Genomic DNA, 19,863 nt, shown 5'->3' on the forward strand with positions numbered 1-19,863 from the left:
GATGGTTAGGACACTTCCATACTTCAGAGTTTGTTCATTTGTGAAACTAGGGTAGCAATATTGTCAATGCCTTCAACCCAAACAAACCATTCTGCCCTAGATGGCTGGTATTTGTGCTCTAACATACAAATTTCAGTCTCCATGAAAGCAGATAAGTTTCTAGCCCTCCCAAGTTTGGAGAAGATGTCAAGAGCCATAGAAGGGCAAAAATACAATGCAGAATTTTTAAAAAATATTTTTCATATTAAAATATAATTATTTTCAGGCAATATAATAATTTTTCTTCTTAGCCTAAGCTTGAACGCTCAATGTTGACAACACTAAGAGTAATATTCAACTGCCAGCCTCAGGAGTGTGGTAAAAGGAAGAAATAAAGCTGGGTAAGTCAACTGAAACTGGGAAGTACTACCACCCTGATTTTCAGACAAGTCACTCACCTACTGCTCCTCCCCAGCACCAGCTGAGGAGCTGTGTGTGCCCTGGGTCACTGAAAAGCTTATCCCAGCTGTCATAACCTGCAGAGAGTGAACAGAGGGTCTTGCCATATGTGGAGGTCAGCTCCAAACCTTGTATGGTTTGGCTGAACAGCCCATGACTCCAGGCAGCAAGACCAGGTCAAGCCGTTGGGGAGCATCAGAGAGATGTCTTAGTAAGTGAGCACGTTTGTACCTACTGTGACTTTTGTCTTCTCCCGTGCTCTTGCAGCCAGTTGAGAAAGACTAATATCTACAGTAAAATATTTTCAAAATCAAACTATTTTTTCTGAAAATCCGTGTCCTGTGTAGCTAACTCCACTGCATTTGAGGTCCTTGCCTCGCAATAATACAACCTCACGAAATCAGATATTTAAAACCACTCATTTACATGCTCTAAAATCATAGTGACACCAGCGGTACTTGAGGACCAAAGGAGAGAGGACTGAACCCCTGTTCAAAACTGATGCCTTCAGGCTGCAGCAACCATGGTCAGGGCAGCGAGCCCATGACACATCCCTGCTGGCTTTCTTCCCCAAGCAGGGAGCAAGCCATGGGTTAGGAGAACTATCAACGAGCAGAAGCTGACTTTCACCTATCAGCTTTCCTGATGCTCCTAAGGTCTAGGCCAGGAGTAGGCTGTGGGAAGGAAGTAAGCAGTCTGGTCTGTGTTACCTACATTCTGTAAGGCTGCTGCTGGAAGCATAAAGGGTATTCCCTGGTACTTCTGATTTAATCTCTGGAGTACTTTGAGAAAACCCTCATTGTGTCAACTATTTGGAGAAAAGGACTGTACAGCACAGGTAAACTTATTACAGTCTGAGGATAGGTTATTGAAATAATATTATTTCCTCGACTGAAGTAAGTTTTTGCTACTTTTATTAGCCTAGCAGAGTCGGCGTAACCGAGCAGAGAAAAAAGGTGGCATTTATTTGCTTTCACGTCATTCACGTGGTTGTAGATCACCCATCACAGCAGAATCGTTACTGCTGAGGGCAGGAGCCAGAGAGAGCCCAGCTTTATTCCTGTGCCAGGTCAAATGTGGGGTAAGAAGAAACATCTTTAGATTTGTAAAATGAGCAGCTCTGCTCTGGAAGTCATTGGAAATGTCACAATGCCATTTTTACAGTTGTTTTTCAGAGCAGAACAACCCCTTAATACCCTTTGCTATTTTCCTATTAGTTTGTATTCAAAACACAGGATTTAACTAAAACTTCTAAAAGGATATTGCAAGAAACACATTTAATATGTGTCATAACGTAAGGTACAAAAACATTAGGATGCAAAGACAATAAGGTTATCTGATGTGTCTTAGCTGGGAAAGACAAGAAATCTCCTCATAAGGCCAGCATTACTGCACGCATCACTGAAAAGCAGTTGAATATTTAATGTGCATGGTAAATATAAGCAGAAAAGGGAGCCCAGATGACATATGACAGCATAACACTCTGCGGTATAGAAATCAGCTCAAGTACAGTATTCACGTAACACATTTAGTATTCAGACTAACACATTTTGTCTATACACCATCCTTTATGTTGCAATGGCATTGTTTTCCTTTTTCTCACCTTCTGATGTTTTCCCTGTAGACTCACATTCACATCACATGGGCATTTACTTCAGTCATTGCTCACTTTATAACACATTCATGCACTCCGTGCCTGCATTGTTCAGATACTAAATTTTACATCTTTTTTCTCATATGGTTCATGAGACTTACTGTTCTTTTCTCTTTTATCTATTTCTTCTGTCTTCAAATAATGCAGCAGGCTTAGCACTGAGGGAAGGTATTCTGAAAGCTGCTTTAGAACAATTAACTCACAAATATAAAAATAATAATCTACTTTTACTTGTCTGTCTTTTTTTTTTTTTTTCCTTTTTTTGTAAGAGAAGGAAGAAATACTTCTGTCTTCCAGTTATCTCTGTAGATAAAAAGTGTAACTCTGATCTCATCCTAAGGACTATCCAAACACAAATGACATTTTGGCAATTATGGTATTTCTGGCTGTTGCTATCATGTAATGCCAAAACTTTGCATGTTTCCATTTACTTTGCTTCTTAAAATACAATCGATGAGAAAATTATTTTGCTGCAAGTATTGAGAAGTCTTTTGTTTGTATTTTGGTGTTTGTTTTCCACTGAAGGTGGAAATGAAGCTGTATTCAGTGGTAAATTTCTTAAACTTTGTTTTTTAAAAAATACAGATATTTATCTAGACAATACCAAAACAACAGTGATACCCCAACAGCAGGTGATAGTCACCTATGGGCTTCCGCTTTACACAGTAAGATGGTTTTTATTTGCTGGACGACTTGGCCAAACACTGACTGAAACAAGACCATAAATCTGTTTTAGTTCCATAAATCCCAAATAGCTTAATTGACCAAAACCTTCTAAAGAAAAGAAAATTCCAACCTCACTTTCAAGCTGAAAAATATATTCTGGGCTTTCACTTGAGTACTTATGAAAAGAAAAAGAAACTGGGCAGAAGTTGAGGAGTTTATGATGGAAAAGATAACTTATACTGAGTGTGCGGTGGCAGCAATCTCTTGGGGTTCAATGTTTGTCCTCTTCACTAAAATTGATAGAAATGAAACGTGGCTTTACATGGAATTTATTGCCAGATTAGGACCAAGGTGGCTTCAAAGGAAGCTCTTTCACCACCATCACAATTAGAAAGATCAAAAGTTACCCACACCTTAGATATGTTTATATATATAAAGGATGCCAGACAAAGGGTAAACATGGAGATTTCCCAGCTACTACAGATTAAACACTTCAAAAAATCTACCCATAATTGTTCAGGTGCCTGGATGGGAACCACAGTCCTCAATTCTAACCACTGCTTTATTTAGACAGCAATAGTGCTATAGATCCTTAATAGTACTGACATATTAGCTCAGCATAACAAATACATCTTGTAGGTTACTGTTAATGCCTTGGGAACTAATCATATGCTTAAGATTACTATTAAAGGTCCATGAAACTATGATGTTTCCAGATAAAACAAGGCTGGCATGTTAATCTGCCTACATATCTCTTGATGAACTCTGCTTGTAAAGTACATTCTTGTGCAGAGTATTTTTCAGTTCTTGTTATGAAATTCCATTCCTAATAATGTCTGAAAAAAATTGCACACTTTACTAGGTTTATAGAATATTTTTCCACTAAACTGCAATAAAAAGAATCCTGTTCCTGAGGATCTGAAAAATATTTTGGTTTCAAAAGATCAGGAACACTTATCTCTTTTGATACAGAGAGCCACTTAAATGAGAGGGAGAGCTTGTTACACAAATATCTGAGCTTTGTACCAAACTACAAATACAGCAAATACAACAGCCCTTAAATTTATTCAAACAATATTTGGTAGAACAGATTATTCACTTTTCAAGAAGAATAAGGGCACTGAAATAAAAAATGTGATACTGCTGTAATTCAGTGCAAAGGAGAAGAGAATCAGCAGCTTTACAAACCTTTGTAATTATTTAGCGTGAGCAGATTTTGCACCACTGCAGACAACTTTGGTTGTTGGTGGACCCTGTGAAGTACTAGGGTAGGGATTTTGGAGATTCTCAAGCACATAAATAATTTGGAGTCTAAGTTATCCATTGCTGAAATAAATGGAAATATTTTTGTTTCTGCCTGGTGCAGCACTGGTAACACTCACATGCTGCGCTTTTCTTGCCCCCCAAGGGACCCTCTGTTCCCTCTTCTCCAAGCAGTAATCGTTTATGGGTGAAATTAAAGGCGCAGTTGCCTTCCTCATCATCCTGTGATAAGACTTTTTCTCCCCCATTGACTTTTTGCCTGTTATTCAGGAAAAGGATGCGTGGTCTGAACACAGTAAGCCTGGCTGACACCTGAGAGCTGCTGATCCTGGAACACAAAAAAAACCCCAAACCTGCTCACAGTTAAGATCAATGAGGAAATAGAGAGTAGGCATTGAGAGGGCCTGGCAACACTGCATCTTCTGCATGGCTAATTTCGGTTTGTGTTCACAAACACCAAAGTCTAATGTTTGGTCCTCTTATCCGGACTGACTCGAATTCCGCAGTGAAATGGCAGTGTAGGCGTACGTCTCCCCCACAGAGTTTATATAGTGATGTAACTGTTAGCTTTTTTTATCCCAAAGCCTACCATTTTGTGAACTGACGCAGCACGTTGCACACAAGAGTCATGTAAGACACTGTGCTGTGTCTCTTGGAAAATTCCATTTGGTCCTTTCTTATTTTGTTGTTTCCTTTAATCAAAAACCAAAACTCATTCAGGCCAAAAGAAAATGCTTAGTTTCTATGCAGATGAAAATGTAACATGTCCTTCATGGTAGACCTAAACCCACTAGAAAAAGGTGGTGTCTTCTGTCCCTTCCTACAGATCTGGAAGTTGTTATCGCCATACAAACTTTCCCCCGTCTTTTCAGTATGTGATATTGCAGGGAACCTCAGTGGTTGCTGAGGATCTCTCTGGAGAAGCCAGAGCAGGGATGAGTCCCAAAGAAAACCTCAGTGGCGTCAGTGTTGCCTATCATTCCTGGAAGCCAGCAAAAAAGTTGGTTTTGGAGGAGATCCTGAAGGCACAAAGTGATACTGAGGGAAATGAAATGGCACAAGTAGGAAAATTTTAAGTAAAATGGGTTTGTAAAAATCATACAGATGGGGACAGTGTTGAACACCTGGGCTGTATCTTAGCTTAGTAAGAATGACTTCGTTATTTTAAGTAAATGCTTAGGGCACATCTGTAAGGTGCAGAAGTTTTATTCTCTTGTTCTTGACTAGGAACTGAACAGAGAGAGAGAGACCACAATCTACCCCAGGATATTTTAACGATGACACTTAAAAAAAATAAAGCAATATCGGTATAACCTGCTGCTAAGCAATAGTCTCCAAAACACTGAAGTTCTCTAGGTGGAGTTCACATGGAAGTGATATTCCCCTTCAGTACTCAGCTACCTTCCCTCTCCTGGAGAAGCACTCAGGCCTGATGCACAGGCTGGTTGGAGTTTAACTGGCCTGGACCCAGAGCCCCGAAGCTACATATTTCACCTCCAGAAGGTTTTGAATCAAATATTCCTACCTCATGACCACTTTTTTTATCCTCTCCCAAAACCACTGATGAAAGAGGAAGAAGTATTCTTGCAGAAGAAAATGCTAATGTATGACACTTCTGCCACAATTATATGTACCTTGCTTGATTTCATTGTTACCTTACTGATCCTGAAATAAATACGAGATTGGGAATATTTTAAGGAAGCATGCAAGTATCCATCAGAAGAGTTACCCAGAGCCATAAAGAAGCATTTTGGGAATCACTGATTAACTTACTAGTTGAATTACATAGCTTATTTGTGGTATAAAAAGTCAAGACAGCAAATAAGCAAAGCGTCAGGTCTGTGGGACTTCAGAATGGGATTTTGGCAGACGATGAACTATCTCCAAACATTGCAACACAACCGCAGCCAGGTGCTTTAACAAAATGGGTCATCATTGGTTTGAGGCAGTTACAGGTAATGAGAGTGATGGAGCCAAATACTTTCAATATCTAAGACTATTTAAAATGAAAGCAAGACCCTTCAGCAGTCTTTAATCCGTAATAGTTCCATGGGGCACAGAGCTGAGCCCTCAGGCACCAGCACAATGGACTGAGGACTGCACTCAAGGGTATTTGTCCAAGAGGAATGACTGACCGGTCAGCTTGGGAAAGAGCATCTGGCCTGGTGTTCAGACAATAAATGACAGGTCAGTTGATGTGGAAATGGGCATTTAGACTAAGTTCAGACTGTAAGCCCATAATAGGTACATACGAATAATTTATTACCAGTGTAAGTGCAATATTCTTGCAGTTTAAACAACAGAGAATGCCTTATTGCACTCCAAAAAAGAAATCTTATACATTAAAAATGCCTGATTGGACTACCCATCAGACTGAAGTTTTCTTGCTCAGGGCTTCATGTCTCAGTGTACTAGCAACTGTAAAAACGCCAAGCAAGTGACCGACTGCCAAAGATGGAGACTGGGGGGTAAATCCTAAGCCAGACCTTGCTACTTCTCATTCTCAATGGGAATGTTAGAGCCTTGGGAGGGCTGCACTGCCCTCATATGACTACGAGGGACTGACCGCAGGTATTTGTGCAGGCAGAGTTTAGGCAATATGAAGAGATTAAAGTAAATTACCATTTCCGGTATGAGTTGCCTAACTGATCATAAGCTAATTCTGTCTCAACTTCATGATCCAGTTTCCCTCTCTGACAAAGGATATTGACCTGCTTTAAAGGGGATCTCCAAGCTGAAAGCTACTATTTAAGAAATCAGGCATCAAGGATGGAGCTGAGAAGGAAGAGCCACTTAGGTTGCCTGTTCAACAGAGCACAACCCTGGTATCTGAGAAAGGAGGAATCAAAAGAGGGGTTGTATCAGAAATAGCTTACACCTACAGATAAAGGTGGATTTTGACCTGACTCCAGGCATTGTAGATAATGCTACTTTCAGCCTGCATTGAAGAGTCCCTAGATCTAAATTAATCATCTAGTTAGAAACGAGGTTGAGTTGCATTTATGGTCAATACACCTTGCCTTGGAGTACCAGAGATAAATTCAGCTAGCTGAGCCAGCAGATTTTTTTCCTATCTCTAGGAAGTACGATCTTCAAGAAAGTCTTCTGAAAGTGTAGAAAATCTTCTTAAAAGAAAGACATTGACAAGGCTGCCATTACTTCCTAGCATTTTGGAGTGAATCTCTCTAATCTGAAGTACAATGTATTTTCTGTTAGTTATCTTTAGGTGGCAGTAAGGTAAAAGCATGGAGTTGAAAGTTAAGAGAAATCTCTAACACATTTTTAGAGACCTTTTGCTCATGTACTGTGCTGGCTATAACATAGAAAGAGACTTCATAAACCACATGCATCTTCAGCAGGTGTCCAAAAAGCAATTATTAGAGTTGGCTTCATCCAGATCACATTCAGATGCAAACCTGTTGAATGTAGCAATATTAATACAATGACTAGATACTATATTAGGTATGCAGTACTTGATCCAAGAATCCCTGAGGACAGAGATAAGGTTCACAAGTAGAGACACACTCACATGTTCCTATCAAGAAGATGGAAGTACACTTAAAAAAAAAAAAAAAAAAAAAAGCCATAACAAAAAAGAGCTCCACCAACAGATCAAACATCTAAATCAAGATTAAAAGAGGGTTTCAAGGAGTAATTATTGACATAGAGGTTTATAGGTTTATGTTTTTCCGATTACACTTTTCCTGCTTGCATCTCTTCCAAAGTCTTTCCTGAAGCTAAAATGTAATGATGTTTGTTGTCTCTAATCAACTTTCTACTGGAAAAAAAGCCGGTAGTATAAAAACACACTCAGAATTTTTATCAAGGAATGTAATTAGCTAAGTAACGCAACAGTGTCATGTAGCGTGCTAAGGCAAGTATTATGCAGCCAATAAAGGTCTATCTTATACCATTAATATTTACAGTTGGAAGCAGGAGATGGCTGCAATCGAAGTGCTGCACCCAACAAAGGCTAGCTGTTGACTTGATACCTTGTTGTCTGACAGTGTGAAACAGTCAAATAGCTACTTACTTCATCACCACTTGACAGCGTAATATTAATGCTAGGTAGCAACACATGGCTGTTTTTCAGGAGCTTAGCACCAAATAGGAAGAAGAATTTCATGAAACAGTTTTGAGATTGTAGGCTTGGCTTACTAGCAGAGAAGTAGGGGTGGAAAGTGTCTGGCAATTACGAAACTAAACAGGAATTATAACTCTGTCTCTGCTATACCATACACCGCTGACCCACCTATAACACACCACTGGACAGAGCAGTTTCTTATTCCCACAGAAAGTGGGAAGAGGCAAGACTGACAGTTGCAGCACAGGTTGCACCAATTCATATGGAGAACCAGGACCTGGGGGAAATAGATGACCCTGCTTCGCGTTGTCACAGTCAGGGACCAGAGCCCACAGAAGGTGGCTGCATCTGTATGTGATGCTAGTCTTTGATAGGTACTTGGTGCTCTTTTCAAGGATCTGATTGCAGAAATAAAAGAACATCTACCATTAGCATCACTAATTAAGAACGCGATCTTTAACCTCAACTGTTGTGTGCTGGAAAGTGGAGTTTTGAGCAACCACTTCTGTGCACACAATTCAGATTGTGCAACTCCATTAAAGTTAATCAAAATTGATAATATGTGAACACAGATGAATCATGTCTGGCGAGAACAATGCGCATAGAAACATATTAGTGAGGAGAAACAATGTGCATGTATTCACTTAGATAGGCTTTGTGCTTCCAGATTGCAAATACCTCAGTAAAATTTCTCCTTTTTTCCCCCCTAATACAGGAAAAATTGCAATCTAGAATGAGAGAGAGAGAAAAAAAAAAAAAAATATGTGCAGAATTCAGAAAATCAGAATTTTGCATTAGAAATGGTTTTGTTTCCCCATTGACATAACTGTTGATAGCCTCAGTTTTCATTTCCTGCCCTGTTCTCTTATCCAAACGTTGTCATTCCCACCAGCCCCATCTTGAATGTTATAGCATCATCTTTCACACGCTGGTCTGCTCAACACCCATGCAATCGAAGAAAGCAGTTTTGAAATTCATTCTTCTTTCTCCTCATTTTAACTATTTCACTCTGTCTACCAAATCTCTCTTCACCTCTTTTCCTCAGGAACTATCCTGTCCTCAACTTCAGTGCTGTAGCATCTTTTCCTATTCTCCTGCTTTTGGGTTTAACCTGCTAAAAAAAACACTCTCCCATGACAACTGGAGCAAACTTTCTCAAAAGGCCACTACTGCATGTTCTTCCAAATCCCTCTTCAGGAGTCATTTCTACAGTGACAACTATAGGGATGCAATGAACTCATCCCAGCTATATGCAGGGCAATGACAGAAACTTACTGTTTTCAGCGGTAGTCTTTTGATTTTAAGTATCACCCATTCCTTCCTGTAAGATGCTTGCCTGATAATCCTTTTATACACCACCAAGATTTATTCATATAGAATCTGCTGTCTCAAAGCTGTAATGCAGTTATCTCCTATGGAGAAACATCGCCTGATACATTGCGCTGTTATCCATGTACAAAAATAATTCTGTATGATACCCCAAAGCATTTCCCAAACTGGAAAGGGACATTACACCCCAGAGACTGACACCTTTACTAAAACATTTGTCTAGCCTGCAATTTAGCAGCTATGGGAGAAACTCCTCCTCGGCATGGTTTGCCTGGATTTGCACCAGCTATAGATTTTCCCTCTTATCCTTTCAGATTGCAGCAGATGGTGAAGTTCCTACACCAGAGGCTGTCGATAGAATTTTAAAAGGCATCTCATAACAACACATTGGAGCTGCACATTTAATCTGTGCTGCACCACTAAGATGATCTTAAAAAGAGCTGGAGCACGCTTACAAAATTAGCACTGGCAGTTGCTGCAGAAACGCTATCAAGGAGTCTTCTCAAAGCCCACAGCTTAATGAGAGCTTACCTCCCAAACTGTCAGCCAAATCACTTCTCTGTGTGTAACCAACACTCTGCTATCTAAGAGAAAAGGCATTTAATACTCTGTTCTGTGAGATACTGATCCAGCAAAATATCTGATGGAGATTTTAAGGGGTTGCTTATGTACTTGTGGCTTTTTTGGGTCCGTGGCTGAGCTCACATAAAGTACAAGAAACATTATTTCTTCTGCCTAAGACGGACCACTCCAGACCTACTAAATACCACCGTTTTCATGGCTGGACCACTTCCATTAAACAGTTAATGTAAGTCAGACATCAATACTACAAGTAGTTAAAGAAATTATAGTTACTGTATGTAGCCTGTTCTTTAAAGATTAATTCCTAAAAGTGAGTTTCCAAGTTTGTAAAGTTGCTCAGCCAAAACGCTAATATTGTCAACAGAAGGCCACCTGAGCCAAATATTACTGTAAGTACTAGCATTGAGGAGGGGGCAAATTGTTTTGATTTAAACACAGCAGTGTTTCCAAGTGATCCAGGAATGGTCCTGCAGCCTAATGTGGGGAGGAGGAGGTCTGTGTATGCTGATCTGAGTGGAAGATCAAGACTAATGTGAATAACAAACTTGTTTAACCCAAGTTTGCTTTACAATTTAGTTGCAACAGTTTAGAGAGCTCCATCTCCAATCTCCGATTTCTTGCTCCGCTATAATTAGAACAAACTTCCTCGTTAACTTCTGTACTGTCACAACAGTGTGACTTCATGTGTCAGGAAGGAGGCTGTCAGAATTTCTTAATGAGGCACTTTCCTTGCAAGCCCAGCTAAATCCTAGACTTCAATCATCTCTGTCTTCTTCATTTCCTCACAGGAGACCAGCAATGTAATTCTTCCCTGATAGTAAAGATTGCATTTTTCTGATCTATAACTGGTCAAACCAGATGATCAATTTATCATTATAGCTGGTAGCACTAATTCTCTCTATATTTGTGCTTTGATTTCAAGAACTGCCAGACAACTAAAAGTTGACATTTTCCAGGAAGGAATTAATTCAAACTGTCACATTTCAACTAAGACGAACTATTCAAACTACATTTTATAAAAATACATGCTAGATAGAGGTGGTAGTGAATGTAATTTCTTCAGAGACATTTCAAGAAAATATTCAGACAATACTATCCACCAGAAAAATAGAGAAATTAAAAAAAAAAAAATGTTACTTACAAACATTCTTCTTCAAGGTGAGCTGTCTCTCTATATATTATACTGTGGATCTTCTGCACACATCAGAAGTAGTCACCTAAGTATTGTCTTCAGCAGTGTCCATAGAGGTACGTACAGGACTTGGGGTCTCATTCAGGCCCTCCACCAATGGGATTGTCTTTTCCTGCAGATATCAGGAAAACGGCTCAAAGGCTGATGGCAGAAACGGCAATGGCAATGATGAAAATCAAGATTATCTACAACTCTGTATGTAGTATAGATAGATTTTCAGAGGACTAGAGACATATGACAGGGATGACAGGATAGCCTCCTCCCAGTGGAGATGGGGTCAGAGGGAGAAGTTTCCAAGATGTGGAGAGAAAAGCAGTCATGCTTACCTTGGGGTGTTACCTGGCATACAGAAGGCAAAGCTACTTGCGACCAGCACCAGAGCTGATATGTGGCCTGAACTGGAGCTATGGGCTGGCTGATTGCAGGGGGAAGCAGTCACATCATTAGGCCATGGAGATCTTAATTAGGTATTCAAGGCTCCAAGTTTGAATCTGGCCCTCCTACAAACTAGTCTTGTTCTTATTCATTAAGGAAGCAAAACTAGACAGAAACCCTGCACCAGTCTTTCTAGTTCTATTTTTTTCTCTTGCTTTCTGCTTCTCAATTTGAGAGAATTCAAACCCTTCTCTTACCAGATAATCCTGAAGCTTGTTAGGCAGCAGGTTTAAAGTACAGCAAATATCATGCCTTTCAGGAACGACTTCCTTCACACACAGAGACAAGAAGAATGGCTATGTAATGTGACTGCCATAGAAAATGCACTTTTGAAACCCATAAGATAAACTGAAAAGTTGTCAGGTGTGTGGAAGGAAAAGGAGTTGGTGGCCTCACTGATGATAAACAGTGGAAAGTCAGCTAAGGTGCACCACAGACACTAAATGCTGCCTCCTTTGTTGCCACAGGTACCAAAGTAGAAAGGAATAAATTATTCAAGTACCTGAATGACAACTGTATATAGGCACACTCAACACAGATGAGTGCCCACATGGACAACAGCATGAAGTAGGAAACCAGGATAAAGCATTAAAAGCATAAAGTAATAAAAGGAAATAGGTGATGCATATAGAATCTTAAAAATACTTTGCTATTTCCAGTGGCTTGTGCAGTGGCTGAGCCATCAGCTAGACAAGAATCTGCTCTCTTTAAATGAGTCCAAAATGGATTATTGGTTTAACTCAGCAGCCCAACATCTAGGTCAACACAAGTTCTTGGGAGCTGGTGGCTGGTGTTTAGCACAAGCAGAGCAGCTACTTTTTACAGAAGATGCAAGGGAGAGCAATAGGTCCTTGCTTGTGAAAGTGGAAAAAAAAAAGTCACAGAAAAGGGACTTCATGTGCCACTCATTTGGAGTACTTTTATTGGAACAAACTCAATCTTTAGATTTATGGCCACTGTACTGCTGTTGAAAATAAACTGTAGTCCCACAAGCTGGGGTTATCAATGCATCTCATTATAGAAGATTTGTGTATGACTGACTGGATTTCTTCCTGAATTACTGGGATTCTTATTTGAATTCAGCATTTAACAGAAAAAATTTCTGATAAGATGGTTGTAAGTCATCAATGAAATAAATTCAGCGTATCTGTGGGCTTTTTAATCTAGTGGCTTTTCTTTGGCTGCTCAGTATTATCCCTATATGCCCTCAAACCTTTCAAAGTAGTTCTGACATGGATTAGGACCACTTAAGCCAATCGTCCCTCATTACTATAGCAAATGGTTTTGATTTGGGGGCAGTAAATCTGGATGGCATGGATCAGATGTTCTTACCGTGAATGAAGTGATAACCTTGTGAGTGGTGTCAAGACTCGGAATCTGGAGACTTTGCTGGCAAAAGCTCCAGTGCACACAAGCAGCTGCAGAATTCCCAGAAATCCCCACACGTGGCAGAGAAGGGAATTCTCCAGGGTTTGGCAATCCCTGTTTTAAAGCTTGTGTTGATGTCTCTGTCTTGTGAAGCGTCCAGAATCAGGTATATGTCTATGTGAATGCTGAAATAAAGACTGATTAATTCTTAATGCCCAGCAACAGAGGCATGCTTCTGCTTTCAGATCACGTTACGCCTTTCACATCCCAAAGACACATACCCTTGGTCCAAGCCACACATTCACATGCAAAGCTTGTGCCCAGGTAGCAGAGTCCCGAGGAAGCTCATGCTAATTCTCTCACATTTACAGTGATTTCTCCACTGGCACCACAGCTCGGGCTCCTCTCTCCCTGATCTGGCTCAGCCCTTGGTGTCTGTGGCCATAATTCTCATCCCCTGTACTGACATAAAGCAGGATTAGATCACCTAAGCCATGCTGATGTAAAACACACAAGAGGAAGAGGCCCTGTGTATTTTGCTGCCTCCCTTGTGCTATGCCACTTGCCTTTGACATTTGGCACACATGGAAACATTCATATAAAGCAAATCTCTAATGTTTCCCTCTTACAACCATTTGGAAGACGGCTTGTTTAAAGATAAGCATACATATTGATAATTGATGGTAGACATATTGATGACTGATAAATACTACTGAGCTTTGACTTGTGAACTGGGCCCTCCTTATCCAAACTGTTCATCTACAAAGCAAATCAAGGAACCAAGGCAGAACAACCAACATTTTTCAATAACCAAATGAAAAGCAAAACGCAACTCTACAATGAAGTTTCATTCTACCCAATGATTTATTTTACCTAACCTAAACATTTTTAATAACTTTTATTTAATAATTTAAAAACCTAGAAAATCAATCAGCTTTGAAATGAAGCCACCAGTGAAAAGCCAAAAGACTTTGTTTTTAAAAAAAAGACAAAAAATATTTTTTCTGCATTTCCTCCTGTCTTTGCAGATGAAGCTATTCACTACATGAAAACTATATTTAACAATATTTTATTTTTCTTTCTTTTATTTTTTAATTTTGCCAAAACAAATTAATCTTGCTCCAGCTGACATCCAAGGCATATAAATGGAACATGCTACATAAAATATCTTAGTGAGAAGCAGATTGGCCTTCTAGTGTTAGCAGACTTCATTTTGTTGGTATTACCGTGGCACATGACATCATCTTGCCATCAGCACCCATTACATTAAGGATACAGCTTCTACTGACAGCTACCATGTATTAGGGGCAGAGGAACTCACACAACTCTTCTGTCACTGACTACATTTTAAACAGGCTTATAAGGTAATTCAGGTTGGAAGAGCCCCCAGGAGGTCTCCCAGTCCAAGCTCCTGCTCAAAGTGATAGAAGAATCTGTAAGGTATTGCCCAGTCAGTAAATTGTCCCTCCTTCAGTTACCCTACATATATTTAGTTATTCATAAGCAGTGCTGAAGTTACATTCAGAAATAGCTGTGATCACCATGTGGTATTTATTAGCAAGAATTATTTCTGAAAGGCTATCACAGTATATAGGGGTATCATAGGCTTCCCTGACAACAAAGGTCTTCAGCAAAAAGATTCAGTAACTTGTTTCTTTTTCATAAATTTCCAGCTGTCCTGTGGCTTTTTTTGTTTGAGCTGAGAAAAAATGAAGTTAGCCTCATTTTGTCCTTTGCTTTCCAGAGCTTTCCCCTTCTGCTTTTGAAGCTCTAGGCCACAGAACACCTCTTGCATGGGACTCTCCCATAGCTTTGTCATAAACCCACCCACTTGCTATAAGTGGCCATCTCCCAAACAGTCAATTCACTAACAAGATCTTAGCAACCTCACATGGGGAAGTGAATAGTAGCCTGTGTGATACAAGGCTGGTAAGTGATGTTGTAGTGGGGTGGTCTAATCAAGGACATGTCAGCTGTGCGTTGCTCACCACCCAGCACCGTAGGACACCCACAGACTCGCAGCCATGGGCAATCTGCTGCACAGCTGTGAACACCACGATAAGCAGCTACATACATGAGCAATCTCACGGTGGTCAGAGGGGCTCTGCTCTTTGAAACGTCAGAGAGGTTCGTAGCCTAGATCCATCTACGGTGGAAGAAACAGGCAAGGGCTTGCCAAAAGAGCCTGAAGCAGTGATATGGGACCTTTACATTCAAACTGCTTTATTAAAGCCTACTCCCTACCATTATGCAAAATACACAGTGGCGTCAGTAACAGAAAACCTCTTCTTCTGCTGTCTCAGCAGCACTATGTTTCTAAAAATGCTGCTCAGTCCTTTTTCTTTTTGGGATCACCAGTTACAATTATTTCAGTCTATCGTCATTATCAAATACTGCAATGAACAGACTCTGAGATAACGGGGGACAGAACTTTTCAGATTTTTTTTCTTCCAGATCACCCAGATGATTTTCAAATTAATTTAGCTGTTCAGCCTTTAATTACTAAAGAAGCAGTTGATTTTGATGGGACCAGACTGCAGAGCCTTCTGGCAACTCTTGTGATCAGTTCAGTGCTACTGCTAAGGGGGTTACCTATATTGTAAACTGTGGGCTGACAAACCAGGGGACAGCACTTGAACAGTAGATTATTTTTTTTTTTTGATCAATAGAATCCACCCAAAAAGATAACACAAAGGCCATTTTTTTCATATTTAGAAATTAGAAACAATATAAACACAGAAATAAAATTAGCTTATGTAACTCATCATGGTAAAAACCCCCAGTTCTCTAGATTTTAATCAGTGAGGTAAGTTTTTTTTACAGACTAGCTCAAGAGGAAGTGTTTTGTCCAACACAGATACAACCAATATAGGAAATTTTCAGTGTTTTTTTTCAAGTTCAAGTCACTGGTTGACCCAACCAAATCCAATGAATGAGTAATAGTCATTAAACAGAAACAAGAATTTGAACAAAATGTGTAGTGGATTGCTATGGTGTGCTATGAGTATGGTTTCTGTAATAACTATTGCAGAAAGAACAAAAAGCCCTGTTACAATGATTGTAATTTGAGAATGAGCTTTAGATATGTGACTGAATTTTAACAAGTTACAGGGGTTTTTTTCTCCCCAATTCCTTTGCATAAAATTCTTCTTTAAGAAATGAAATTAATTTGAAAGATATCATAAATGAAAATGTCTCCATTGGAAATGGAATGGAAAGAGTATGGACTGGAAGACAGGAGACTAAGTTCAGAAATTTCACATACCAGAGACCAGGCAATACCATCCGTTTGCCTATGGTAGTGAATTTCTTTCACAAATGTCCTGTTCGACCCTAGGATCAGAGTTAACTTAGACTATCCTGGTCCTCAGTTTCCCAGAGCAGACACTGAAAATAAAAGACAGCTTCTGAGAATAAAAGTTCCATTAAAAATTTGCAGCCTCTCTGAGACAAGAGGACCAAGGGTCATATAGTCTAAGACAGGACTGAGAAAAACTAAGATCTCACATGTATCTCTAACACCACCTAAGATGAAATGACCTTCCCAATCCAATACAATTTAATAGATGAACATGTTTCATGCCACCTTGTTTTAGAGTTGGAGTCATGTGGACTGTCACCTGCACTGGATTATTTCTATTGGAAAAACTGTTTTTAAAATCATATGAACCATATATTTAGCCATCAAGGACAGAGGAAAATGTCCTAGCCAGTCATGCAACCCCTAAAGAGAATCCCTGAGCAAACCTGCTTTTATTATTACAGTAGGACTTTTTAGATCAGCGCAGAGGTGGGGAGAGAAAAAAAGAGGAAGGATTGTTTTAACATTTTCCCTCTGGCATTGTTGTTCTCCTGCCAAGGCATTAGTCCAAGCAATGTACGCACAGCAATAGCATCCACTCACAGTATATCCATTGCTGCATGCAAAATCGTCTTCGTTCTCAGGACTGTAATTACACTTCCTTAGAAATGACGAGTAAGCAGGTCACTAAAATATCTTGTAACATGCAGTATCTAACTGGGAAATGGGCTTTGACCTGCTGTTTTCTGTTTCTAAATATTTTGGCATTTGAAAGTTCAGCCTCAAGCACACATTCATCTATGGCAGTTCAGCTGTCACTTGTAATACAAATCAAAAGATGATGGATGGCAGAATCTGCCCAGAAGTTCAATTCCTGCTAGGGTCATTCTGTCCGTAGTGACCACTTTTCCGCACTAACCACATCACTTCATTGGCTTACCTCACCATAAGCATTTTTTACACATAAAAGCACATACGTAGATGTGTACAAAACCTTCATCTACCAACTATAAAACTTCTCTGGTCTAAAGCATTTCAACTGGCAGATTTGTTTATGCGCACTGTGCCTTCTGACATTATCACATTTCCCACTGCCACATGAAAACAGAAGAAAAAAAAATCAGAGCATCCTTACATTCGTCCTGTACTGTACTGCTTGTGTTTCTGTAGATGAAGCTACAAAGCCTGTATGTAAAAGAAGAGCTGGATGAATATTTTAAAACATATTCATGAAAATATACTGATTAATTTCTCACTGAATAGATTTCACTTGCACTCTCATGCAGCCTTTATACACTTTTTTCATGCAAACATGCTGGTAGAAAAGTTTACTGGCAGGGACGCCTGTAGAAATATTACATTTTACAAAAATATTTACAGTAAGTAGATTTTCTATATATTAGTACAAGTATTCACATAAACTTGACTCTTCCAACAAAAGAAAGAGTAATGTGACTGAATATATATCCAGCCAAAATAGCTCATGTTTAACTTGCAGTAGCAAAAACTAGCAATAATGTGTTCACAACCAAACTAGGAATAATGAATTATTATTAAAGTGATTAAACCAATAATTGCTGACTTACTACTACAGTCCGTAGATATATGAACTCAGAGGTTATTTTTAAGCAGAAAGGAAGCTGTCAAATGAAATGGGTCATTATGTGAAATTCATCCATCTCTGCCTTGTATACTAAATATCCAGCACCATGTGTGTGATTTTCTGAAGAGTCCAAAGAACAAAATCTGGAAGAGCTAATGTACTTCTCTACCAATAAACGGTGCTTCAGCTGTAGTTTGTCTATGTAAAGCCCTATCCATAAAATGGTTTTTGTTTTCCTTCCATGGTAGCTCAAGTGTGTCTTGGTATTCTCTTGACATAAATTATATTGCGATTATTTCAATCCTTCCAGTTGACAACTGACTTGATCTCGAACATATTCACCTCCATTGGCTCAGTAACGCTGGCCTTGTTATTGATCCTCTTCTTGGCAGTTGTGGTTTCAGCCATCGCTGCCAATAAACGGGCGACTCAAGGGACCTACAGCCCCAGCCGGCAGGAGAAGGAGGGATCTCGGGTAGAGATGTGGAACATGGTGCAGCCACCGCCGATGGAAAGACTGATTTAGAAGAAAGTGTTCCTCCATCCTGGAAGATGGCTGAAAGGGGACAGTGTACATATGTTAAATATATTCCTTTTCATTCTGATACCAGGAATACTCATTATAAAGATTACCATGAATTTGAGCTTTGAATATTTTCAATATTTTCCTTTTAAGTTCAATAACATTAAAATTCTCTTAGCATTTAACTGAACCAATGCCATTTATCATTGTTTTGGACCAACCCGTCAAAGGACAATTTTTATTTGCACTGGAAACTCTGGCCTTGATAATCAGCAGTAGGCATTACCGACAGTAATGGCTCCTGGGATACATGTAAGTGCCTGTCTCGGATGCAACACAAATAACAGCTTCTCGCTTGTGCTTTCCTTTGACTGCCTAGCAATCACTGCTGCAGAAGACAATGCAGACAAATCAAATAAGCCTGTACAGTAAAGACATTGTAATTCTGTTATCAAAGGGTTTGGTACTAGAGCTGTGTCTCAGCATATCTACATTCATTTGTTAATCAAGAATTAAAAGGAAGCTGTGCGAAAACTCTCTAAAATAAATGCTTCAAATTTAATTGGTTTTCTTTCCTCTAGTTCTCTCATATTACCTGCTGCCCTCCACCTTCAACTGAAAAGAATTTCAGTTTCCACAAAAACATGTATTTCTCTGAGCATAAAAGACTGTGTCCTGAAATATCCAGTGGGCACAATCTGACCTCTTAGGAGACATGGGATCTAAACATCCTAAACATATTCTGTGCATCCACACTACGGCCATTTTCTTATTACAATATTACCTGACGGTCTATTTTAGAAGACTATTGCTTCTTGCATTGCAAACACACATTGGCTGCCAAAAAGCATGCTCAAAAACGTTTCCCAAAGCTCATGGAAAATGCCAGGAAAGAGGCAGAAGTGGCCTACAATTAAAGCACTGGCTTGGAAATAATTACGACAGACTTGGTGCTTCTCCTGGAGCTCAGACTTCTCATATGATCATGGGCAAATAAATTTTTATGCCTCAATTTTCCTCTTTTAAAACAGGGATAATCCCATTTAACTACCTCGTAAACCTCAGCAGCAAAAGGATTGCAACTGCTTGTTGAAAAAGAAACAAACGCATAAAAAGTAATGGACTAACAGCAGAAGTCTGGAAGAAATCTTGTAATGAAATAGACATTTGAAAACCTTCAAGAGATTTAATGATCATTTTGTAGTAGGAAAGGATGTGCCAAAAATACCCCCCAGGTCAAAGGGGGTTTTTGAAACATAGAGGCAAATTTTAGCAGTAACTCATCTAGTTAGTTTTCACATGTAGTCAAGAAATTAAAGCATAGACATTGCTCCCACACAAACTGAACCCACAATAACGAGGCAATGGAGTGGAAAGTCCATGATGGCATTTCTTTCTTCCTGCAGTTCAGCTTATGTGAACCCA

General features: G+C 39.5%; 1 protein-coding gene across 1 annotated transcript in view; it reads left to right on the forward strand.

The window, feature by feature from the left end:
* The window catches only part of LOC104160108 (protein crumbs homolog 1-like), a 75,681-nt gene extending 57,240 nt beyond the window's left edge, over positions 1-18,441 (forward strand). The window contains 1 exon segment of the mRNA XM_009698166.1: positions 18,226-18,441. Coding sequence (XP_009696468.1) covers positions 18,226-18,441 — 216 coding nt within the window.
* Positions 18,442-19,863: the final 1,422 nt, after the last annotated feature.

The sequence above is a fragment of the Cariama cristata genome, unplaced genomic scaffold, assembly GCF_000690535.1.
Source record: "Cariama cristata isolate BGI_N322 unplaced genomic scaffold, ASM69053v1 scaffold9434, whole genome shotgun sequence".
Lineage (NCBI taxonomy): Eukaryota > Metazoa > Chordata > Aves > Cariamiformes > Cariamidae > Cariama > Cariama cristata.